Source organism: Ochlerotatus camptorhynchus, unplaced genomic scaffold (genome assembly GCF_037179485.1).
Source record: "Ochlerotatus camptorhynchus isolate MF236.1 unplaced genomic scaffold, CSIRO-AGI_Acam_v1.1 ptg000361l, whole genome shotgun sequence".
NCBI classification, from domain to species: domain Eukaryota; kingdom Metazoa; phylum Arthropoda; class Insecta; order Diptera; family Culicidae; genus Ochlerotatus; species Ochlerotatus camptorhynchus.
Window position 1 is genome coordinate 6041612 of NW_027040849.1, and position 27191 is coordinate 6068802.

Consider the following 27191-nt stretch of genomic DNA (forward strand, 5'->3'; position numbering starts at 1 on the left):
AGAGTTCAAAAATCTCAGCCCGAGGGTGCACTCGCTGCTGGCTGCCATCCTCAACAGATGCTTGGAGCTGCACTACTTTCCAAGCATCTGGAAGTTGGCAAAAATCATCCCGATCCGCAAACCTGGGAAAGACCCTTCACTACCGTCAAGCCTGCTCTCACCGCTGAGCAAGCTGTTCGAAAAATTGATCCTCAGCCGACTGAACAAGTTTTTGGAGGAAAATGACATTCTTCTTCCGGAACAGTTCGGGTTCCGCAAGGGGCATTGCACCAATCATCAGCTAGTGCGGGTGATGAATAACATCCGAAGTAACAAAGCTGTATCCAAGTCCACAGCCATGGCCTTGTTAGACGTCGAAAAGGCGTTTGACAATGTCTGGCACGACGGACTTATATACAAGCTTTGTAACTCCAACTTTCCACCATACCTTGTGAAAATCACTCGTAACTACCTCCAGCAAAGGTCGTTCAGGGTGTCGTTGAATAGTTCCCTTTCGGGACAATTTCCGATCCCAGCAGGTGTTCCGCAAGGGAGTCTGCTGGGACCACTGCTTTACAGCATCTACACGTCGAACATCCCTCCTCTAGGAGACGGTTGCGTGTTCTTCCTGTTCGCAGATGACACCGCGATAGCCGTCAAGGGTAGGATGCCTCGTGAAATTACGAACAAGCTCCAACGATGACTTGACACCTTTACTGATTATACCACCACGTGGAAAATCAAAATCAACGTCTCGGAAACCCAAGTGATCATGTTCCTTCACAGACAATCGCCAAAACTTAAACCGTCTCCCTCCTGTACCGTAATAATCGATGGTACATGGGTCGAGTGGTCCGCTGATGTTACTTATCTCGGGATGTTGTTCGATGAGAAGCTCCTGTTCCGCTCGCACATAGAGAAAACCCTAGTTAAGTGCTCCGCCTTGGTTAGGTGTTTGTATCCGCTCATTTGCCGCAGATCCCGCCTCTCAAGGCAAAACAAACTGGCTGTCTACAAACAGATCATGGCCCCCGCGATCTTCTATGCCGCCCCGGTCTGGGAATCGTACGCTCAGACCCACAGGAACAAAATCCAGGTTGCACAGAATAGAGTGTTGAGGATGATCCTAGATCGTCCATTCGACACAAGAATAGCAGACCTCCATCAAGAGGCAGACATTCCCAAAGTAGATTCCAAAATTGAGGATATGACAACCAAATTTATCCAAAAATGCAATCTTTCTGAACATGCTTTAATAAGCAATTTGTACATAGTAGGTTAAGTGTATATAGTAGAGTAGGTTAGTTTTAAGCTGTAAATAGTAGTGTTAAGTAGTTTCTCTACAAATTCTAAAAACAAAACGAACCAATCCCACCAAGGTGGTCGACCGTGCACTAAGTCTAGGACTAATTCTGTAAAACAAATTTTGAATTTTGCCCATAACTAAAGATGAAGAAAGCAATTAAATCACTTAGAAAAATGTATATGGTAATCATCCAAGTTGAACTGAAATAAAGATCATTTAAACTCACTCTTTTTTTCCCATCGCGAGGTAGGTAATTCAAGAATTTCAAGAGAAAAACATTGTAAACAAATTTTTGTCGAAAGTTTCCAGAACCGTCCACTGGCGCTATACCGGATAAAAAGCAACGTACCGATTCAAAATTGGCAGGGCTTCATCCAGGATTTCCTTAAACCATTCACAGTGAGTAGAGACCATCAAATGCTATCCTACGCAATATGATATATTTAATTAAAATTATAGATATAATTATAGCTTAAGTTTTTCGTCCGTACTACTAAAATAGCTTATTTTGAATGGCCATTATTATCAATCGAATAGAACATCGAGTCATTTGTAATGTTCGTAAAGAATTTCGATTCTCAACCTACGATACGCATATCCCTTTCCGTTATAATTGCTTATCTTTTGACAGATACACGTATTTCATTTTTAGAGCAAATTTTTATAAACAAACTAAAGGCAATCCGCTTTCTCCATTTTTATGTGAATTGTTCATAGCTAACCTAGAAAATACTCTGGGGGATAGGAATTTGTTGCCCAAGTGTTGGTATAGGTACGTGGATGACATTTTTAGCATTGTCAAAAGGGAAGATTTATCAAAAACTTTGGAGGCCATAACCAACGTTCACAAAGACATCAAATTTACCTACGAAGAAGAGAAAGACGGCAAATTCCCCTTCTTAGATCTTCTCATCATCATCGTCTTCGTTCAATCTTTAGGAAACCAACAAAACACAAAGAGAGTAATACCAAGCACTTCAAACCATTCCCATCAACACAAAATGGCCGCTTTTCACTACATGGTTCACAGGATGCAAAGTCTTCCTCTTAGCGATACAGGCAAATCAAATGAAATAGCTCACATTTTTTAAATCGCTAGACTTAATGGGTATCAAGAAAAAACAATTCAAGCAGTAATCGATAAAAGAACAAGGGATCATTTTAGACGTACTTTGACAACTCTTACACCAGTAACTGAGGGCTTAAAACGGGTAGTGGTGAATTTAGACAAAAACATTACCAAGCCATTGATTTCAAAGTTTAGAAATTTTGGCCTAGATTGAGTATTTAGCAGCAGGACGAATCAGCTGAAGTCACTGTTAGGATCAACAAAAGATTCAATAAATGTCTTAGGGAAAGCCGGAGTCTACACAATATCTTGTCCAGATTGCAATAAAATCTACATTGGTCAGACGAAAAGGACGTTGGAAACAAGGTTTAAGGAACACTACCTCTGCGATGACTAACAAAGAGATGGATAAGGGACTTCATTATGGATTTAAATCCAAGGTTGCAGAACAAATCTTTACAAAGGGGCACAATTTGACTAAGGAAAACATTAATATCCTGCGGAGTGTATCTTCACCTTAGAAACTAGACGTAGCTGAAAGTTTAGAAATATTTAAACATAATCCATCAACATTGCTTAATAGAGATCAAGGAAACGGATACTCGAGACTCTTTAGCAAGCTACCTAAAACCACACATCGTAGCATGCATCTACCTGTTGGAGACTAAATTTAGGTACCTGGTTAGGTAAATTGTGACACCTAGCCGCTAAAAACTGATCTGCTGCCAGCCCTGTGCGTAGTTGGAGCACCTTGATTAAAACATGATTGTAAATTGATTTGAATTTGGAACCGAGTTTGGAACAAATATAGAACTAAAAAAAAGCAATATGTTGAACATAACATAAAACGAAAGAGACGACAACCCGCAACGCCGGACCCGGTCTCCACCACTTTCTGTTATCAAAAGCCGGTGAAGAGAATCGATCAAAGCAGATGGGACCTTTTAAAATGTTCCTCTAGAAATGCTTATTCAAAATAAAAGCGTTTCAAAACTTCTCTCCCACATCTCGGCGTTCCAAATTTTGAAATCTGCATCATTATGATAGGTTTCAAGATGGCCAAGTATTTTAGGCCTATACAAAAACCAAACCGCCGAAAAATCATCCGCGATAAATATCACCATCAATTAAAGCTGCTTCCCGAGTTGTCGGTTTGGTTGACAAGTGCGACAATACTGACGGCATTTGTTTGCGTCCAACCTTTCGGACAGCTGTTCGACAGTATCAAACTTTTATCAAAACCTAGTGGGAGACAACTGGGGTAAAGATTTGGATCCAGTTTTTGATCCAGTTGCTAATTGGTTGATTGTCAAGTTTAAGATTGTGTATTTTTGTTTTAAATGTGTACAAAATTACTGTTAGAAATGTTCAACAGAAGCGAATGAAGAACGCGCGGAGAAGAAAAAAAAGCAAAAACCAGATGTACTGTCTTGTCTTAGGTTTAAACTGCTCTTACTGTGTTGATTGTCAGACTAAAAACAAAACCGAGGCAAAATACCATCACCTTCAGCGCACCCAAGCGCAAACAATCCAATCAGCTTTATGGGTACCGAGATAAAGACTGCCGAAATGCAATGTCCCCCTTCACAGTGTCGGAAAATGTCGAACACGTGGTGACATTCCCGAGCTGGTATTATCATCCGTATAGAGTTTTATTGTTTCATTCTCTTTAATTATGATTACTGCTCGATAAAATCTCATTAGCACGTGCTTTGCGAGGTGCCGCCTGTCCGACTGAATTATGTATAAATCACAAATGAAAAAGGGCCAGATCATAAGCTCGATTTTGTTCTGGTAACAGAATTTGAAAATGAACGAATTCGAAAGACAAGATAGGCTGAATGCTCGCGCCGTCGGAAAAAGTAAGTAAAGCCGGTCGCAGCTATTTATAGACGTCCCATCGCCACCGTCACGTCTCAGAAATGACGAAGACCACGACGTCGGTCAATGGCAACTTTGTAAAATTTCCCTCCGTCCAACTCTAGCAAAGCAAAACAAAAAAAATCCGAATTTATCCACCTATGGTGTGATCAGACCCTTCTTACTTATTCAAGTTTATTTATTTTATTGTCATTATCAGTGACCAAGCCCCCCCCCCCCCCCCCGTGTCATCCAGTGACGCTACGCCACTGCCTGGGGGTACCCGGAATATATCCGGGTGTAGTCTATTTGGTGAGGCTACCAATCACCTTATCATCGTATTTTAATGTGATTTAATGGGTTTTAATTCAATTCATATTCAACCAACTTCCCCGGGGTACCCGGAACATGTCCAAGCGTGTCCAATGTGGTCTGTAACACTTAACACGACTTGCATTGATCTTATTTTTGAATTCTGTAGTAATTTGATGTGTCGCATATCTCCGGAACCGGTTCACCGATTCCAAAACCGTTCAATAGCGTTCAATGGGACCCCAAGACCTATCATTTGGCGCCGAGTTTGTCCAAATCGGTTGAGCGGTTGCTGAGAAACGTGAGCGCATTCATTTCGTTACATACACACACACATACACACATACACACACACACAGACATGTTCCGATCTCGTCGAGCTGAGTCGAATGGTATATGACACTCGGCCCTCCGGGCCTCGGATCGATAGTCGGTTTTTCAAGTGATATCTATACCCTTCTTTGTAAGAAGGGTAAAACTTCAAGAAGTCAAAAACCTCGCTTATGGGAAAGAGTCACACCCAATCTCCGATATGAGAACTTTATCAGTGACACAACCCGAGCTAATGTAAACTTCGCTGGAGCCTGGTATCTTAATCTGATTAGTATAAGCCACGCAACCAAGCATTCTATAATATGGTTCGTTTGGTCATTACCGTCACGGCGACAACCCGATGTACCAAACAAGGCTCGTCTCATCGTCTCATCATTAAATGCGAACAAATGGTAACAATCTTGCTGTGTACGGCACAAGCCAGAGAAATTACATCGTTATCACCGACTTCGATTACGACGCCCATCTTTGGTTCTCATGGGTCGGGTGGAAACATCAAGACGACCGACGACCGACGACGAAGACGACGACAACGGCTCTTTTTTGTGATTGTTAACAGTTCCGGCATGTCACAGGCGCACAGCACGGCGTATCTGCAACGCGAAAAATTCTAGCCACTACTATTGCTATTAGAGGGCTCGGTGTGTGCGTTTTCCTGGCAGCTCTCGTCGATAGGTAGCTGTTCTCGCGTGCTCTCACTCTCGGAAATTCTCTCTCTCTTTCTACCAAACGCAGGTACGGTGCTGACTTTTGCCGGGTGTGTCGTGTTGTGGTAATGCGTGGAATGCCATGGTTGGAAGTTAATAGTAACCATCCAGTACATTTTCTGTATTACTAAAATGGATTTGTACAACTCCGTATGACTTCCCGCATAAACGCGAACCATAGCGTGACCTTACCGAAAATGGTTAAAAATTGTTTATAATCCCTGCTAAACTTTAACTGAAATGGTTATGGAACTTTACATGAACGTTTGTGTGATAAAGTTTTAACCTTATGTATTATGGTTTTTTAGAAGTGAACCTTACAAATAATGGATTGTTAAGAACCATTATCATTCAAAATTATTGTTTTCTCCATATATTTTCGGAATGAAAACTATATTAGACCCTTTTACTTATGGTTTGAGATTTTTAATGAAAATGGTTATGGTAGTCAGTAAGGTCCATGGATGGTAAATTAATGCTTACCAATTCGCGATATATTCCACGTAAAGTTGACCGACAATACAAAACCATCCGTGGACCTTACTGACTACCATAACCATTTCCATTAAAATTCTCAAACCATAATTATAAGGTTCTAATATAGTTTTCATTCTGAAAATATATGGAATAAACAATAATTTTGAATGGTAATGGTTCTTAACAACCCATTATTTGTAAGGTTCACTTCTAAAAAACCATAATACATAAGGTTAAAGCTTTATCACACAAACGTTAATGTAAAGTTCAATAACCATTTCAGTTAAAGTTTAGCAGGGATTATAAACAATTTTTAACCATTTTCGGTAAGGTCAAGCTATGGTTCGCGTTTATGCGGGAAGTCATACGACTTGTACAAATCCATTTTAGTGAAACTACATTTTTGGTACTAACTTTACTGAAAAATTATAACTTTATGGTTTTATTACAAAGTAAATTATTATTTTGGCCCCTAACGTAGGTAGATCAGATTTTTCAGTACTCAAAGGAACACATCTTAGTCCTTGTTACTTTTTATGCCTTGTTGATAGTGATAAGTCCTCGGGTTGCCTGGACCGAGGATGATCTTGAAATAAGGAAAAAATGAGTTAGTTAGTCTTCATCTATGTGATTCCTAATCTTCTATTCGTTGTTCCCTAGTTTGAAGTGGTTAAGACTAGGGTTCTGATGCATGGTTATTACACTAGTTTACAAAACAACATAAAAAGTGTGAACTTTAGTGGTTGACCAACGTTTCTAATGCAAAATCCTACGCTGAATTCAATGCCGTGGTCAGAAAAAAATTAAAGTAGAGCCATTTTTGAGATACACAAAAATTTTGATTTTTTGAATTTTGGACAAAAGTATGATTACTAAAATGTCAATATCTTTGGAACTAGTGCACCAATTTTAAATCTTTTTTTATGAAAATGAAGCTAAATAAATTTGCTATCGTTCACTAGCATATTATGTCTTAATTAAAAATTTAATTTTGAAGTCATTTAAAAATTTACAGCTTTTTTTATTTTATTTTTCCTGCGAATTTTCCATAAAAATCTTGTTTTAATCAACATTTTTAATGGGATAAAAAGATTCAAAAAATCATTCCATAATTTATTCTTAAAGTCCATTAAAAACTGGAGAAAATGAGCCTCTAATGGATGAAATCGGTTGGAAATTGTCGAAGTTATGAGCATTTTTGTAAAACACTTAAAAATGTTGCTGAAATACAACAGCTGGTTGCGTTAGGTTCTCGCCGAGCGGTCTCACAAACACTAGCGTAAATTATATTGCTGAAAATATCCCATTTAATTTTGCGTGACAGCTGGTAGTGTTAGTGAAATGCACCGTGAAAAATAGTGAAAAATAACTTCGACAATTTCCAACCGATTTCATCCATTAAAGGCTCATTTTCTCCGGTTTTGAATAGACTTTAAGAATAAATTATGGAATGATTTTTTGAATCTTTTTATCCCATTAAAAATGTTGATTAAAACAAGATTTTTATGGAAAATTCGCAGGAAAAAGAAAAAAAATGCTGTAAATTTTTAAATGACATCAAAATTAAATTTTTATTTAAGACATAATATTCAAGTGAACGATAGCAAATTTATTTAGCTTCATTTTCATAAAAAAAATTTAAAATTGGTGCACTAGTTCCAAAGATATTGACATTTTAGTAATCGTACTTTTGTCTAAAATTCAAAAAATCAAAATTTTTGTATATCTCAAAAATGGCTCTACTTTAATTTTTTCTGACCACGGCATTGAATTCAGCGTAGGATTTTGCATTGAAAATGATCATCACCTTACCGAGTTCAAAAATGCTGTAAACTAGTGTTATCGGTGTCATAGCTTATTTTTGTTGCTAAGGAACAAAGAGTCGGATCCTTGCGATAAATGCAAGAATGACAAGATTTTAATAGTGCTAAATAATTCTAATATTACCCTGAGGTTGATCTAACTTACAATGTAATTCTTGACATCATAGTAGGCAGTAGGCAATTTTATTTTAAAGTAAAATTCACCAGGATGAAGTGAAAATCAAAGCCTAACATCGTGGTATTCACACACAGTTTATCCAAAATCAAAGTCTGAAAGCGGAATTTATATATTTCCTGGGTCCCAGATCATGAAACTTTTTGTTAGTCTGCATTTACATTGGACTCTTTACAGGATATCTACGTCCTTTTTCAGAGTTCCATTTGAATCATCCTAGAATTCAATCATACTTCTTTTCTGGATTCCCCTAAAATAATCTTGATAATATCCAAACGTTTTCAATAACTTTCGAAGAGTTCTCTTGTTATCTGTTATAAATCACTCTCCGATTCCACAACTCCCTCAAACTAGCAATAATTTCCAAGAATTGGCATAATTTTGTTTTCATCTTTCTCCATGAAATTCCATTAGAACATTCTTAATAATTTCCTTGGCACACTCTTCAGAATGACCGTCACACTACTATCAGACTTATCCGATAATTCCCTTTAAGCTGCTTTGTAGGTAAGGTCAGAATTGTTTTTGAAATCCTTTTCAGTATATCCTTTGCCAAAATGACGTTGGAAGTCTCCCAGAAATTGCCAAATGTTCTTTTGGCATAATTCCGATTAAATTTCTTAAAATTTTATAAAAATGAATCTCCATAGAAACATTGAACAGAATTCCATTGAAATTATTCTCACGATTCGTATCAACATGCTCCTTAAGCTTTATCATAAGAATTTTCTTTGATTTCTCTTCCGAATTCTATTTCCATTCTTCACAAAATCTCCATGCAATTGTCATCAGAGTTTTTAAAAGACAACTAACACTGTCTTAGACCAGAGGTTGCACAGACTGAAAACTTAACACTAGAAAACTGACAACACACCACACCCAGTAGACCAGTAGGGAAATTTTCAGGTTGCGAAAAGTTCCCCTGGCTGGAGCGGGAATCGAACTCTCACTTCGTGGCACACACAATACGCCTGAAGGACAGGTGACATCGCACGACCACAAAGCTTACAAAGATGGATGGAACTCTACTCAGAATTAACTTGAAATTCTCCTTTGGTTTCGCAAAGAATTTGCCTCACACTTCACTGCAAACTATTTTCAACATGACCTTAAAATTCTGAATTTCTAGGGCAATTCAGAATTCTAAAGAAATTCAGACTATTGTAACTCAATACACTGGAGTCGCTTTTTACGCGGGTGATACGTCCCGCGTAAAAAAAAACTGCGTAAAAAAAAACCGGGTAAATTCCGGAATCCGCGTAAAAAAACCGCGTAAATTCCGAAATCCGCGTAAAAAAAACCGAGTAAAAAAAAACCGTGGAAGAAAAAATCGCGTAAAAAGCGATATACCGCGTAAATTCTGAAATCCGCGTAAAAAAAAAACCAAAATCCGCGTAAAAAAAACCGCGTAAATTCCGGAATCCGCGTAAAAAAAACCGCGTAAATTCCGAAATCCGCGTAAAAAAAAAACCGCGTAAAAAAAAACCGTGTAAAAAAAAACCGCGTAAAAAGCGACTCCAGTGTATTCACATGTACTTTAAAAAAATGCTAAAAATTATCAGATGCCTTTAAAATTTTCCTTATGAATTATCCTCAAAAATCTCACAAACATACTTCAAAATCCTGGTGGTTATCTAAATTCAAAAGCCTTGTTAATTTTCCAAGGCTGAATTTATTGTTTTCAATCCTGAACAGTTTTCGATTTCTTTAAATTAAAAAAAAATATAAAATTTCCTCCATATTGATATTTTGTTTTGTTTTTTAAATGTAGAAAATAAATAAAAATTCCAATTAAACAAACATTTGGGCCCAATCTTTTTAAAAGCTTGAAGATTTTTTTCAGTGAACAATCTTTAGAAAATGGCTCCATTTTCATGATTCTGCAACCCATTAACATGCAAACATGTTGTAATAATTCCATGTACGATGTTGTAACGTTGATGGCCTTTAATAATTAAAGAAGCAGTTTTTTTTATTTTTTTTTTATTAGAGTGTAAATCAATTGCAATGATATTTTTAAAGCAATATGTTTGAAAATCTGGAACATATTTTAAAAAACTGGAAATATACGTGATCTGTCTGTTTATCTGACTGGATGACCGAAAATCTGGTAAATCCAGATAAATCTGGAATACTGGCAACGCTGCTTGCCACACAATTATACTAATGCAAAAATGGTACAAGCATCGAAAGCTCTCAATCAATAACTGTGGAAGTGCATCTAGAAAGTCCCAAACCACAGCTATAGAAACTCTACTAGAACATCTACTATATAGAAACCCATTCATATTTTATAGATTCATAAACCAGCATATTAGCTGGAAGGTTTTGAGATCATGCTGCAAGGAGTGTTATTCGTAATATTCTTTAAAATTTGATATTTGATATGAGGAATACATATTACAAACATTCAGTGGCGTAGCGTCCACATGTGGAACCTGTGCATGACACAGGTGTGAATAATAAAAAAATGCGTTTAGATTTTTATAGATTTCATGGTCACATTATAGCTGTACTTCTTTCTACAAGTGACCATGAATACACTATTTTATAGTGTGGCTCAATTAAATCTTCGACCTTGGTTTGCTTCAAAAAGGATTAAATTCAGTTCGGATGGTCTCCCTAATCGCTAATGCATTGATTTCTAAGCATGACAAAACTCGTTAAATACTGCACCTAAAAGCGAGCTTTTTTTGGGTGGCGGGTGGCAAGTTTGTGAATGGTCAAATGTCTGATGTAAGCCAAGCAGACTTTCTATCACCTCTTGAAACATACCACAAATTTCCCACAATTTATGGCGGTTTGCACCACTAGTTGTAATTGAAACTTTCAGCAGTCACGCGTCAAACGGGAGCAACACGGAAACAGCAGTCTGGCACGCTTTGGACGTGTATGATACTTGCAGACCGGTTCAAATGTGTGAGTTTAAATTAGAAGAACATTTGTGATGTATGGGTGCCTAAAGCGTGCATTTCTCGCTGTGCACTGGGATATCTGATTGCAGGCAAAGAGAGTCATAGAGAAAGAGAGCGCAAAAGCTCGCTCTCACTCTCTTGTCACCTTCACCTTGTCTGCTTCACCTCTCTCTGTACCACATTGGGTTGCGCCGGTGCGCCTGTCAAAATTTATGAGCTTCACCTGGTTCATTCTGATAGTGTTGTTCTGATGAATAAAGAGTTGATTGAATAATTCAATAATCAAGTTTGATACCCAGGGGACTTCATGATTTTTCCCTAGATTTTGACACCGTGTTGTATCAAAAAATGTTTTCGGAAGTGTTCGACGGATATTCTTTATTACGCTTCAGTCGAAACAGTTAAGGCCGGCGCACAATGGATAAGTTTTCAGGTTGTTTGACAGTTAGCCCATGCATTATCTGTCATAAAACTCGGAAACTTATACATTGTGCGCCAGCCTTTAGTCTTGTGATAAAAACAAGAATTAGTTAAGTTTTGAAATTCCTACTACTTCGGTTAGTCCGAAAAGGACCATACAAGTTTTGTTTACACAAGATGATAGGCCCTTCAAATGGTAGGTAATGATTAATATAGTAATTGAGAATATGTCCCTCGAATTCATAGAGCATAAAAAAAACCAAAAAACTACTAGGGAAATGTCGCCTTCGGCAATACCTTAACCTATTTATCGTCAGGGGAGTAAACAAAGTCCTAAAGCACTCAAATTTGGCCAATGACATTAAATTGAATGACAATTATTGAACTCTCAAGGATGTTGTTTACCCCCTGACGATAATAGAATAAGGTATTGCCGAAGCCGTCTTTTACCCTATGTGGTGGTAAACTTAACGAAGAAAGTTTGGTGCACAGATAAACAAATGAGGCACGCGCAGCCTCTGCAAACATTAACACATCATATATGACGAAATTAATTAATATATGGGTCATTCCAGGTCAAGTGAGTACACCACCTGTGGTCGATGTCACCTATTTGAGTCAAATATTTTAGAATCAAATATTTTGGACTCAAATTTTCACCACACTATGAAAAACTCTCCTACTAGATGTGTTTCCAAGGGTAAATGATTTTGACAAATAGTTTTTGAGATATGACCAGATGAGTGAAAAAAAGCTTTGAGCTTTTATGGTGAAAAATCAAAACTATTTAATATTTATTTATTTTTCCTTGAATTCCTTCACACCGGTGGCACAATCATATTTTTATGTTATATTTCCCATGTTTTGGGCGGGATTCTCATTATGTGCAATCAAAACTAGCTCATTTATTTACTTCAGTCCATAATTTAATTGTGGTCCTAACAGTGAAAAATACGTTCCTATGGGATACAGCCAAAACGTTGTGGTTTTCAGAAGTACAATGAAATCAGATACATTAGCAGGTATATAAAATTTCAGTTGTAGATGACCTTATTTGGGTAATTTTTTTTTTCGATACCATCTCACGAGAAGGAATGCTTTTTTATTATAGTTATAAAAAACCTTTAAATTAACGTTCTAAGATCACGAATAGCTTATTTGGTTGCGGAGTAATCTCTTCTGAAAGTTGATATTTTAAAAAAATCTCGGAAATCCAGGGTTGCAGCCCAGAAGGATCTAGGCACTTTAGAACAAAATCAAAAAAAGGCGTTGGTTCAGAATGCCAAAACAAGCGTTTTGGCCAAGTTTGGCTCAAATCGGTGACATCGACCATAACTTTTTTTTTAAATTTTGTACCCACTTGAGCTGGAATGACCCATATTTCATAATCAAATAGATATAAATATCTATGAGCAAAATGGTCGGTATCTAAAATCTATAATCGAATTTAGATTTTAAAGTAATTTTTTGATGTAGGACTACGTCTGTGATTTCTAGATGGGGGTAAACTTTGTGAAAACCGAAAATGGAACATGTAACAAAATTATGAAAGATGTAGAACGTTAATAACTCAGCTGTCCCTGGACCAATTTCAATCAGTTTTATTATCAATCGATCAGAAATATTTCTACGCATCTGCTACATTTAGGACTTTTCATTTTTCACAATTTCACGTTTGAAAATTGCACGAATGTGCAACTGTTGCTATGATAATTAAAATTATCATCGATTGCCTGCAAAAAGCACTTTCCCTAGCACAGATTTCAAATTTGAATTCTGCGTACATCCCCATAGGGCAGTCCCTTGTAGTTTTTAAGTTATTTGAGAAATCACCTTTTAGATCTAAAAGAATACGAATATTGAATATTTGTGCAAACCCGGAAATTGTCAAGTCCTACAACCCAAATTTTGGTTTGGGTTTTGCAAGCTGATCAGTTTTAATTTTTCTGTGCCCGTTTTGGTTTTTCAAATCCGGGATCTTGATTCATTGTATTTTAAGAAATTTTTCAAAACCTAAAAAACTCATGGACCGGGGACCAACGGCTTTAGGAAGGCGTGATCAGAGACATTATGCCTCAGAAAATCTCGACGGCACTAACTGGGATTGGCCTTTTGGAATGAGAGGCAGTAACGCTTCCCACTACACCACCAGTGCCGCGGTTTAGAATATTGAAAATCTTTCCTAGTCTAGAACATCTGGGTTCATCAAATTTTTTCAAGTCCAAGATCATAAAAAAAATGGAAAATTCAGAATATTTAACGTTCTTCTAAATTTGGGATAGGGTAGAGAACTACTTCGGCCTAATCGTCCATTTTGGGCCTATCGAGCAGAAAACATCGCATAAATTCATTGTTTCAGAGTTAACAAGTCAATTATGCGTTTGGTACGCTGCTTTAGTCCAAAAGCTACCGAACGAAATCAATGATATCAATGATATGAATGTTTACACCCATTTTACTCAAAAACAAAAGAAGCGCTCCGACCGAATCAATTTTTATCTTCATCCGATAGGCCGAAGGGAATTCAATGACGTTTGAATGCGTTTTAATGCGTTAGGCCGAATTTAGAATCCGTAGGCCGAGTTTGGATTCAAGAAGCAGTCTTAGACTTTTAACAATATCTCAACAATTTGTTTCTCTTTATGAAATCTTATGGTACGTACGGAAAGGTAAATAAATTTAGAAGCCAGAGGCGTCGCGTGCCTCATTTGTTTACCTGTGCACAAAACTTTGTTCGTTATAGCTTACCACCACACATAAGTTTTTGTTTTATTTTTCAATGCTCCATGAATTCGAGTGACATATTCTCAATTACTATATTAATAACTACCTAACGTAATATTTGAAGGGTCTATCATCTTGTGTAAACAAAACTTGTATGGCCCTTTTCGCGCTAACCGAAGAAGGAGGAATTGCAAAACTTAACTAATTCTCGTTTTTATCACAAGGCTAACTTTTTCGAATGAAGTGTAATGAAGAATATCCGTCAAACACTTCCGAAAACATTTTTTGATACAAAACAGTGTCAAAACCTAGAGAAAATTCATGAAGTCCCCAGGGCAGCAAACTTGAATTAATCAACTCTTTATTCATCAGAACAACACTATCAGAATGAACCAGGGGAAGCTCATAAGTTTTGAAAGGCGCACCGGCGCAACCATCGGTAATTGAGAGATTTACAACTGACAAGAGAGTGAGAGCGAGCTTTTGCGCTCTATTTCTCCATTACTCTCTTTGTCTGTAATCAGATATCCAAGTGCACAGCGAGAAATGCACACTTTAGGCACCCATACATCACAAATGTTCTTCTAATTTTAACTCACACATTCAAACCGGTCTGCAAGTATGATAACGTCCAAAGCGTACCAGACTGCTGTTTCCGTGTTGCTCCCGTTTGACGCGTGACTGCTGAAAGTTTCAATTACAACTAGTGGTGCAAGCAAGCCGCCATGTATTGTGGAAAATTTGTGGTATGTTTCAAGAGGTGATATAAGGTCTGCTTGACTTACATCAGGCATTTGACCATTCACAAACTTTCCACCAGCCACCCCAAAAAAACTCGCTAGGTACACTATTTAACGAGTTTTGTCATGCCATTTGATATTTTGAACCCCGTGATATTGATTTTTTTTTAATCCAGAATTTTGATTTGAAGGTTTGTTTTACTTTGAGGTCACTCTCTGGGTTATTCTCAGTGGCCGTGTACTCATTTTGCCAAATAAAATTCCCTGAGTTTTCCAGGTTTTTCCAGGACAGCAACGGAAAATTTCCAGGTTTTTGAAGAAACATTCCTTTGAAATTTAGCTCACAACTTCGTTGAAAATTTCATTGAAACGTTCCTTTAATCTTCCTTAAAATACTGCTACTTAAGCTAAGAGTACACACTTAGAAAAATCATGTACATTTAGGTGCTCAGAAACTGACATATCCGGGTGTTGATCTTCTATATATGTATATACATGAATTTCTGTCTGTCTGTCTGTCTGTGTGTCTGTCTGGCCCTTATAGACTCGGAAACTACTGAACCGATCGGCGTGAAAATTTGTATGCAGGGGTTTTTAGGGCAGGGAAAGGTTCTTATGGTGATGGTTCGAGACCCCTCCTCCTCTGTAAAGGGGGGCTCCCATACAAATGAAACAGAAATTTCTGCATAACTCGAGAACTAATCAAGCAAATGGAACCAAATTTGACATGTGGAGGTCATAGGAGGTAGCCCCTTAGATAAGAGGGGGGCTACGTACAATATAGCATGCTTTTTTTTAATTGGCACATAAACTCAAGCTAATATTGAATCCCAAAGAAGGCCGGGCACACTCAGCTAGTTTTGACTAAAATTAAGTAATAAAAGACGCAAAATTCCGCTCATTCAAACGTAGGTTTCGTCAAGTAACGAACTGTCCAGTCTCGAAGCACTTCATTTTACATGACATGTTTGTTTAAGTCTCATCACTTATGTCAAAAATTGATTCCGTCACGAGTAAAATTAGTTAGTACTGTTCGAATCATCCTCACAATTATGATTTTTTTTGTAGAATTCCCTTGTCCTTCTTCTCATGGAATGCTGCTTAGGAGCTGTTCATAAATTTCGTAGACAGTTTAGGGGGGAGGGGGTTGGCAATTATCCACGGCCCATACTAATTAAAAAAAATTGTATGAACAATTGTCTACGCAGGGAAAGGGGGGTCAAGAATAAAAAAACTGTCTACGTAGTTAATGAACAGCCCCTTACAAGTACCTTGGAGTTCTGCTTGGAATTCACGTTCAGTTCTCCTCCTCTAAATTACTTTGCAGTTTTAGTCAGAACTCTCTTTGAATTCTCTTGGAATACTCCACATAATTATGTTGTAAATTTTCAACTCAGGATCAGGATTTCGCTATAGTTCTACTCAGAATTACCTTGGAATTATAATTATCCTTACATTTCACCTGGAATCTGTAGTTCCTAAGAACTAGTTTGGAAGGAATCCTCAGAATTCACTTTTTTTTTAATTCTTCTTTGAAATCCCATGAAATGATTCCTTGAGCTCCTCTCATCAAATTCAATCATCCTGGATCCTACTTATCGACCCTTCAACTCATGAACCGGAACCAACGGCTTTACTTCCCTTCCGAAGGAAGGCGTGATCAGAGATGTTATGCCTCAGAACATCCCGGCGGCGCCGACTGGGATTGAACCCAGGCCTGCTGAGGTGAGAGGTTATCACGCTTACCACTACACCACCGGCGCCGCTAATCATTAAAGTTTATAAGCTTTGATAATTTTGAAAGGCCTTTAATTTATTGAAATCTGGGATCTTGGAATTTTTTTTTTGGCCGTAGTATTGAATATTCATTTTCGTTCCAGAATTTTGAAAATTTCTTCAAGTTTGATTTTATTAGGTCTAAGATTTCCAAATATAGTCTAAGTTTAAATTTTTTGGAAATAATCCACATTCCAGAATCTTAAAAAAAAAACACGATTCAAGCCTTAGAATGTATGTTCTTACTGAAGATAAATCCACTCCAAACGGCGCTGGTGGTGTAGTGGTAAGCGTGATTACCTCTCACCCCAGCAGGCCTGGGTTCAATACCAGTCGGCGCCGCCGGGATGTTCTGAGGCATAACATCTCTGATCACGCCTTCCTTCGGATGGGAAGTAAAGCCGTTGGTCCCCGGTTCATGACAACCCGGTTCATGGGTCGATAGGTAGGGTCCAGGTGTGGGAGCTGCCTTCCTGGCACGTCGGTAGCATTGGTGCTCAGCACGGAAAACAAGATCGACGGAAAAAACAAACCAAAGGAAAAAAAATAAATCCACTCTAGAATTGTTTCGTTCGAAGAGGAAGATAACTAACGAGGAACACTTTTTTCCTTGATTTGTTTTCCGTCGATCTTGTTTTCCGTACTGAGTAGCAATGCTACAGACGCCAGGGAAGCAGCTCCCACTCCTGGACCCTACCACCTATCGATCCATCAACTCATGGGACCGGGGACCAAGGGCTTTATTTTTTTCGAAGGAAGGCGTGATCAAAGATTTTATGCCTTAGAAAATCCTGGCGGCGTCGACTGGGATCGAACCCAGGCTCTTTGGGTGAGAGGCAATCACCCTTACCACTACACCACCGGCGCCGCTGACGAGGAAGATAAAGTTGGTTGTATTATGAAATGTTTCAAAATTCTTGCGAAGGTTCTCTGGCGTACTTCAATGTAGGGGAAATGGATGTAATGTCGGGCTAAATGCCCCTAATTTGGGCCCATACATAAATTCAGCAATCGACTAAATGTTCAATAGCGACCAAAAATTAGACCATTAGTACCGTCCCAATGACGCGTTCAACTAGATAAAATTGATAAATAACAGATTTTTAGCGATGGGCCCAATCTTAGATCCATAGGCCAACATTAGAGCCATTTCCCCTACCCAAATAAAATAATCCAAATAACCGAACCCATTTTACCATTCAGTTAACCGTAGAACATTTTTATGCACGGGTCCAAAGCTAGTCTTGCCAGTTAATATAACATCTTGCTGTTGGTTTCTCACATTTTCGTAAAAGTACATTGTCTGATGGATTCAACAATAATTCTAGGTATTCAAGATTTCCCAGACTTGTGTTATCTTCGTCTTCGTGCGATAATAGCAGGTGAGCTTTGGCACTTACCGTGGCTACTACAATGCCGAATGCAGTCGGCTGCTCATGCCGCCGATTCTGCCGGTGCTGCTGATGATTGTTGTAAAGTTGATATTGCTGCTGCTGCTGCTTCTGCAGCAGTTGATGGAAACTGGCAGCAAATGTTTTGTTTAATCCACAACGATACAGGTCCAGCTTTAGCAGCATTTGACACTTGCGGACACAGACACCCGGCGCCATCTTCGGACAGACCACCAACAGGAACACGATTCAAAACAACACCGGAACGAAATCACAACCTTCCACCACTTCGAACACTGCACCACTGCTGCTGGGAAAGCTGGCGTAAGATTTTTTTTTAAAGGATTTTTCTTCGCTTTGGATCACCGACACGCAAAAATAAAACTCTACTGCGGGAGATGAGCGCTTTTTCCCTTCGATTTATGTGGCTCTCTCTTGCTCTCGGAACACACAAAATCACCCAAAACACACTCGTAGGAGGATTGATTCCGGGAGACACAAACTTTACCTTCTCCTTGGATTCTAATTAGAACAATTTCTCCACAATCACGATCTGCACGAGCCACCACACACTTTCTTCAACGGACCAGCACTTTTCACTCACAAAAAAAACCTCTCAGAATCCGGATCTCCAATTTGGGCCACGCGAAATCTTTCAGCTATTAAAAGCCTACTTCTTCCAACTTCTGCTGCTGCTGCTGCCGATCACTGCTACCCAGGGCTAGTAAAGAAGAAGCACTTGTCACACCTTTCTGCACGTTTTGGGGGATCGAAGGTCTTTTGCCTTTGCCAGTTGTCACACCGCTGCTCGAATGCTTCTTCGTTCTTCCGCTCAGCCGGGCAATCAACCGCACAAACCGCTAGAACCTGTCAGCAGACTGCTCTCTTCCCTTTTACAGGAATTCGACACACACGGCAGCACAACGGCAACAATCGTGACCCACCACTTCCACTTCCACTCTTGAACTTGTACGACGAACGACGGAGGAGCACCTGATGATAGCTCACGCGAGTCCCGTTTCCGAAAGAAGACTGAATCCCTCTGGATCACAGGACACGGTCAACGCTGTACACACTCTCAGGTGGTCTTTGAATCGGTGAGCAGAGAGCGCGGATGCAGTAGCAGCTAAAAGGACGACCGACGACGACACGGCACGGCACGCTGATTCGGATTCTCCCGCAGGAAACGCAACGAGGGTTTTGTTTTGCTCTTCTCCCGGATTTTGTACTAGCACAAACGACTAGACTAGCTGAGGCACACGACCACTAACCTACACCTACACTAGCTACTCGCGAAACAAGAAAAACACGCTGCTACGGTACGGGAGATGAGCTCACCACCAGCACACAACAGTAGAACCGATTTTTTGTTTGTCAGCTGATGTTATGGTCGAGGTTTTGATGCGATGGTTTGTTTGACATCTGCCATGCAGGCCGCGCTGCGGATGTGTGCGTGAGGTGTTTTTGTTTTAACTGAGCGCGTAGCTTACATCGCTCAAAATGCGTTACGGTTTCCATGGAGTTACGCAAGAGCAGCGAGATGGGCTCCAATAGGGTTGTATATATTTAAAGTTTACAGAATAATATTTACTAGGAATAATAATTATTTACTACGTTATTGAGGGTCACACTAACATTTTTTAAAAAGTATACTTAATTTTTTTTTCCCGATTATGGAACAGCAGAACATTCGGTAAATTTGTGTTTACAATCCGTTCAGTAAATTTTCTTCCCTTGTGAGCAGTCAAAATTCTCTGTCCTGGATTGTAAATTTTACTGAATGATCGTTACAGTTAACAATGCTGTCATGGTAAATTTAGTGCTGGTTATTCACTGGTTATTTAGATGTGCACTATCCGCCCACCTAAAATCCATGCGCTCATTTCAAGAGCGTCCAAAGTTGTGATATGGGAATTTATAAATGCATGTACACACTGTATAAGAACAGATTAAAAATGAAAAATATAAGTTAGATTAAATAATATACATAAGCAGTTAATTATCGATGATAATATGCAAATTAACAATAACAGTAATTTTGTATGTCCACATTTGTACCAGTGTACGTACTCATAATTTGCCACGACACCAGTCCCGAAGTGACGTTTCTTCACACACATTTTGACAGCGAGTTTGACAGTTCCTTATGGGGTTTTGCGTTGGAGTGAGAGAATAAGAAAAAGTCCACCATGTTTCACACATAGACTGACAGTAACATATGAGATTTCTCCATAGGAGTAAAGAGTTACAGAGCTCTCGTCAACGCCAATACCTACACACACAATTAAGTTCCCTCTAAACGGGAAGAACTTGTGTGAAATAAGCTTGCAATAAATCTTAAAAATACTAGCAGGGAAGAGCGCCATTCAAATGATTCAATTCGAAAATCGATATCTGAGACGTAAAATAGTTGACCCAAACCCTCACCTTGATAAGCCAACTCCTAATCGCTGATCTACCCCATCATTAGAGTGATGCTAAATTTGAAATTTTCGCTCCACAATACATAAACGATTTCAAATCGGATCCTGACTAACCTCTCAAAATTTGAACCCATTTGGTGAGAAACTGAGATGGCACAAACCATTTGAAGTTTGTATGGGAAATACTATGGTAAAACCAATATTTTTGTTCATGTATATCTAATAATTCACCATATCGGTATTTTTCAAAAGCTTTCAACTGTATTTATAGGTAATTTTTCCAGATACAACTTTGCTGAAGTCTACTTTTTGATTAAATGCAAGGATTGAAAGTTATCAATGGTTCAATGCGCTGATGCCTTATGATCTTGCTCAATCAACTGCTCATCAGGCAACATTGGTGTTTCTGGGGCGTTGAATAGGACACAAAAATCATGGCTACTATGTCACACTGCAAAATACAGTGTTGCCTACAGAGCAGCTGCTTGTTCATGTCATAAGTTTACCAATCTCTTAAATAATTAATAACTTTTTCCTGTCTCGTTTTACATAGAAACAATCTTAAGCAGAGTTGTAGCTGAGAAAATTTTCTATAAAAATGGCTATCGAACTGTTTCGCAGCTCAATATGGAAAAAGACTAGAAGGAAATGAACAAAAAGTTGAGATTTCCCATAGTAATTTACATGTAAACTTCAAATGGCTTGTGCGAAGTCTGTTTCTAACCAAATGAGTTGTAACTTTGGGAGGCTAATCAGGACCCGATTTGAAACTATTTAAGCACTGTGGAGCGAAAAAGTCAAATTTTACATCAGTCTACCCATCATGCATGTTTCACTATCATCGTTCACAAATATGAATTGCGAAGCGACAATAATGAAACTCATCGGCTCACTACTTAACTAGATAGGTCCCAAGTATATCGATTAACGTTCCCCATTCTAGTCGAAATTCTAGTTGTACGCCGCCGGGGTAGTACCATAGAGGTAACTCTAAGACCACTGGGTCCCGAAGAAAATCATTATTATTTTTGGCTCACTCAGTACCAGAACAACGGTCCCAAGCAGTCCCAAGCTATTTCACTCACCCCTGCATGTTCTGCATGAATCCACACACCCCTGATGTTATCTGTCAAACTTTCATAGCGAATCAAAACAAACATAGTGTAGTAATAGAATTTCAACTAGAATAGGGTACGTTAATCGTTTGCTTGGGACCAATAGGCTACTAAAGTGGTGAGCCAATTTAAAATCGTTAGTTACCTCTATGGTTCTACTGTCCTTACCGTGAGTTACCTCTATGGTTCTACTGTTCTATCATTATCCACATACCTTGGATAGTAGATTAACATTGAATCAGTAATGACAGAGAGCGAACGAGAGAAGGGAACGAAGGAGAAAAAGGACAGACACATGAGAGACAGAGTGTGAGATGATCGTGCCTTGCGGGGAATAAAGATTGTTTGATGTGAAGGAAACCGCCTGTTTTAATCAGACTATTACACCTGGCGACGAGATTGGAGTGACGAGTCAGTACTTGAGGTAAATAATATGAACTAATTTATTTGCTAATTAAATTTCAGCGAAAACGAGATTCAGAGAAAAATCAGCGGGGGTGAAGCCCAAGCCCCCGGCGGTAGAAATACAGCAAGATGGCTGACGATTTTTTTTTATTGAAAACAAGAAGACCGATACCACAATGAAAAAAATCACTCATTCATATAGAATGTTGGTTATGTTGCACAGGATTCGTTTTGTGACTGTCATGAAGGATGTGGATAATAATAAAACATATAGACATGTAGAAGAGCCGCATATTTTGTTGCTGTGAAATAAATAACCTTGTATTCCGGAATATTTTCCTCATTCTGGTGATGCGAAGGAGTTCAAGAGCAGGAGTAAAAGCAGTTATTTGGGTTTTTGTTTACTGTGCGAATCTTAAAAAAAAGTTAAATCGTAGCGGTCAAGTAGCAGGAAATATGAAAAGTGACGTGATGTGGACGACGTGTGATGGTGTTTTAATTGCCCAGTGCGAGAGGCCTGTATGACGGTATCGAGGCAGGATGTTACCTAATGCTAGGGGGCCTAGGCGGATGATCACAGACAGGGTGTCTGGTGGAATTCCTGTATGATGTATCCGAGGCAGGATGCCCGGTGGATGTTGCCTAGTGCTGGGGGGCCTAGGTCGATGATCACAGACAGGGTGTCTGATGAAATTCAGTATGATGTATCCGAGGCAGGGTGCCCGACAGATGTTGCCTAGCGCTAGGGGGCCAAGGTGAACGACTTCAGACAGGGTGTCTGGTGATCTTTCCAACGCAAACCGGCAAGGTTGACATGTAAAGGGTGATACGGTCAAAATTTGGTCAATATCAACTTGACGTATTTCTTTCAATTTTGCATTTAAAAAACCTGAACACCCCTCATTTTGAAGGTGTGTGTGTGTAGAATGTTGCTCCTATTTTGATTTTGAAATTCACTCTTCAGTTGTCAAAATGCCGTCCAAGCAAGAAGAGCAGTGTATCAAAATTTTGCTCGCGCATCGCGAAAATCCGAGCTACTCGCACGCAAAGCTGGCAAAATCGCTAAAAGTTGCCAAATCAACCGTTACAAATGTAATTAAAGTGTTTGGGGAACGTTTGTCGACAGCCAGGAAGTCTGGATCGGGGGGAAATCGAAAACCGGAAGCCGCTGAGACGACAAAGAGAGTTGCCGGTAGTTTCAAGCGAAACCCTAACCTCTCTCTCCGAGATGCCGCAAATAAGCTGGGTGTATCGTCTACAACCGTGCATCGAGCCAAAAAACGAGCCGGACTATCGACTTACAAGAAGGTAGTGACTCCAAATCGCGATGATAAACAAAATACGACGGCCAAAGCGCGATCCCGGAGGCTGTACACGACGATGCTGACGAAGTTTGACTGCGTGGTAATGGACGACGAAACCTACGTCAAAACCGACTACAAGCAGCTTCCGGGACAGGAGTTTTATACGGCAAAAGGAAGGGGAAAGGTAGCAGATGTTTGGCAAGCCATCTGTACCTGTGGCTTGAAAAGCAGCATTTTCATAGCTTCCGGGACTGTCAACCAAGAAATTTACGTGAAAGAGTGTTTGAATAAACGTCTGCTGCCTTTCCTGAAGAAACACGGTTGTTCCGTACTGTTTTGGCCGGATTTGGCATCTTGCCATTACGGTAAAATGGCCATGGAGTGGTACGCCGCCAACAACGTGCAGGTGGTTCCCAAGGACAAGAACCCTCCCAACACGCCTGAGAAATACTGGGCTATTGTCAAGCGGAACCTAAAGAAGACCAAAAAAACTGCTAAGGGCGAGCAGCAGTTCAAGGCAAACTGGCTTTCTGCGGCGAAGAAGGTGGACAAGGTGGCTGTACAAAATCTGATGGCAGGGGTCAAGCGTAAGGCCCGGCAATTCGGATTTGGAAAAGCGGAAGCCTAACTGAATATTTTTCCTGAATTTTATACTAATTGAACTTGAAAAAGAAATTTAATTTGATTTTTTAAATAAACGATTTCACCGATTTACACGCGTTTTCCCTTGACCAAATTTTGACCGTATCACCCTTTAGTATGAGTAGTATGACATGAGTATATTGACAAATCACAGTAGAGGTTTTTTTTTGTTGTTCTTATTTTCGATTATTGAAATTATTAATTAAAGGTTGAATTACCCACAACAGCCGTAAAACAAAAAAAAAAAAAGGTGATAAAATGGTAACCAGTGCATTTTATTTTGATTATGGTTTCAGATGGATGAAAGTCGTCCGATACCTATGTTTAAATGTGAGCAGATAGAAAGTGCACCACTTGCAAAAGAATGGCAAGAGTGGAAAGGTGCTCTGGAGTGCTACTTTGATTCGTATCAAATAACGGATCAAAAGATGAAGCGCTCCAAGATGTTGCACTTGGGTGGTCCACAACTGCAGAAAGTTTTTAGAAGCCTGGATGGGACTGAAGATTTTCCATTAGTGCTGTTGGAGAAGCCTTTTTATGACATAGCCGTTGAACGGTTGGATTTGTACTTCAAACCTCGCAATCAGGATGTGCTAGAGAGGCATAAATTACGCAACATGAAACAGGGATCGAATGAAAGATTTTCACACTTTTTGCTACGTTTACGTCAACAGTTGTCAGATTGCGGTTTTGAGAAGTATGCAAAGGAAGTCAAAAACGTCCTTGAAGAAATTATGCTCGTCGATGTTATTGTCGAAGGGTGTAATTCCCAGGAACTGCGAAGGAAAATTTTGGAGAAGGATCAGTCCTTGCGGGAAATCGAATCTCTCGGGGAATCATTAGAAAGCGTTCGCTTGCAGGAAAAAGAGCTGAAAAGTAGCAATGAAGGTGGTCAATCGGAGGTCTTCAAAATCCAGAAGTCAGAGCCCCGTGCAGGATTGAAAACGCGGAGTGAACGCAAGCAGGATAGGATTGCGCGCCGATTTTCAGGAGGAAGATTTTTGGAAAGGAATGAGGCAGATATCATATGCTTTGCCTGTGGTCAATACGGTCACATGTCAAAAACTCCATCCTGTCCTGCGAGAGGCAAAACTTGCCGAAGATGCCAGAAATCAGGACACTTCGAGAAAGTCTGTCGGAAAAGGCCATCTGATTCTCAAGTTACGCAGTATACGAGAAAAGTGCATTCGGTAGAAGATAACGATGCTACACCGGAACTTCCGGTTTCGTCCGGCAATTCGGAAAAGAAGGTGTATTACACCTTCTATACAGGCAACGATACAAATTCCTTCGAATGTAAGATAGGAGGAATTTCGACAGCAGTGTTTATTGATTCTGGCTCTGAAGTAAATCTAATCACAGTGAACACATGGGAGATGCTTAAAGCACAGCAAGTAATCGTGTCAAATTGCACAAAAGGCAGCAACAAAGTTCTCAAAGCGTATGGATGTAATGAGCCTTTGCGTATCGTGGGGACATTCGAAGCTTCAGTGGAAATCGATAATCGTTCAACAGAGGCAGAATTTATTGTGACCGAAGAAGGACAGAGAAACCTGCTGGGGGATTCCACCTCCAAGCAACTTGGAATTCTCAAAATAGGCTTGGAGATTAATCAAGTTAACAAGGATTGGAAGCTGGTGCCGTTTTCCAAGATAGCTGGTATCCAAGTTCGCATTCAGATGGACCCAACTGTGACTCCTGTTTACCAGCCGTTACGACGGGTACCGATTCCTCTCGAAAGTGCTGTAAACGAAAAATTAGATGAGCTGTTGGCAAGGGATATAATCGAAGTAAAACGTGGACCGGTATCATGGGTTTCTCCGCTTGTAGTAGCAAACAAAGCCAATGGTCAAATTCGATTGTGTGTGGATCTCAGACGAGTTAATCAAGCGGTAATCCGCGATCGTCACCCGATGCCTGTGATTGACGATGTGCTCACTAAGATTGGGAAAGGAAACGTGTGGAGTGTTCTCGATGTGAAGGACGCCTTCTTCCAGCTGGAACTGGAGGAAGAATCTCGAGATGCCACAGTCTTTATCACTCATCGTGGCCTTTATCGGTTCAAACGCCTCCCGTTCGGTCTGGTATCTACGCCAGAAATTTTTCAGCGTACCATGGACGAGATTCTGGTGGATTGCGAGGGTGCATACTGGTACCTTGACGATGTAGGAGTTGAAGGCAAGACGTTGGATGAACACGATAAACGATTGAATGAGGTATCTTGTAACGATGCGGGTTTATAAACAAGGAGGGTTTTAATGATTTCCTTTTTATTTTCCTTTTTTTTTTGTTTCTTTTTTTATTCGGAAATGGTTCTTTTTCATGATCACAGGTATTGAGAAAAATGAAAGACCGAGGCGTAGTCCTTAATTGGGATAAATGCAAGATATGCGTCACGGAATTTGATTTTCTTGGATATAAAATTAATTCTGATGGCATAAGGCCATCTGATGAAAAACGAAATGCTGTGTTAACCTTCCGTCAACCGGCTAACGAAAGCGAGGTTCGTAGTTTCCTGGGACTCGCTAATTACATGGGAAAGTTCATTCCTAACTTAGCGACGGTGGACGAGCCTTTGAGGAAGTTAACGCAGAAGGGAGTGAAATTTCACTGGGATGAACCGGAGGAGTCAGCATTTCGTGTAGTCAAAGCCAGCATAGCGAATGCTGGAAGCCTCGGGTTTTACAAACTGGAATATAAAACCATAGAGGTAACTCTAAGACAAGTAGGTCCCGAAGAAACGTGCTCAACTTTTTGGCTCACCTCTGGTACTATCTTCGGTCCCAAGCTTGTCGAATCACCCCTCGAAACATAGGAAAAACCAATAACCCCTCATTTTATCTGTCAAACTTTCATAGCGAATCAAAACAAACATTGCGTAGTACTAGAATTTCGACTAGAATAGGGTACGTTAATCGTTTGCTTGGGACCAATAGGCTACTAAAGTGGTGAGCCAATTTAAAATCGTTAGTTTCGTATTGATTGTTGATAAAACGTCGGTTTTGGCAGATGCGAGTCCGTTTGCTTTGGGAGCAGTACTAATTCAGACAAATGCTCAAGGATTGTCGAGGGTGATCAGTTTTTCATCTAAATCTCTCACGGATACCGAGAGAAGATATTGCCAAACTGAAAAGGAGGCGTTGGCACTGGTATGGAGCGTTGAGAAGTTTCAGGTGTACTTGATCGGTCGTGAATTTAACCTTCTGACGGACTGTAAAGCATTGACTTTCTTATTTGCACCAACATCTCGACCGTGTGCTCGTATCGAACGATGGGTACTGAGGCTTCAATGTTT

At 39.6% G+C, this 27191-nt stretch overlaps 1 protein-coding gene across 1 annotated transcript in view; it reads right to left on the reverse strand.

The window, feature by feature from the left end:
* MCU (mitochondrial calcium uniporter) overlaps nt 1–19349 on the reverse strand; it is a 421200-nt gene extending 401851 nt beyond the window's left edge. The window contains exon 1 of the mRNA XM_065231864.1: nt 18017–19349. Coding sequence (XP_065087936.1) covers nt 18017–18226 — 210 coding nt within the window. The 5' untranslated portion in view covers nt 18227–19349. The remainder of the gene's footprint in view (nt 1–18016) is intronic.
* Nucleotides 19350–27191: the final 7842 nt, after the last annotated feature.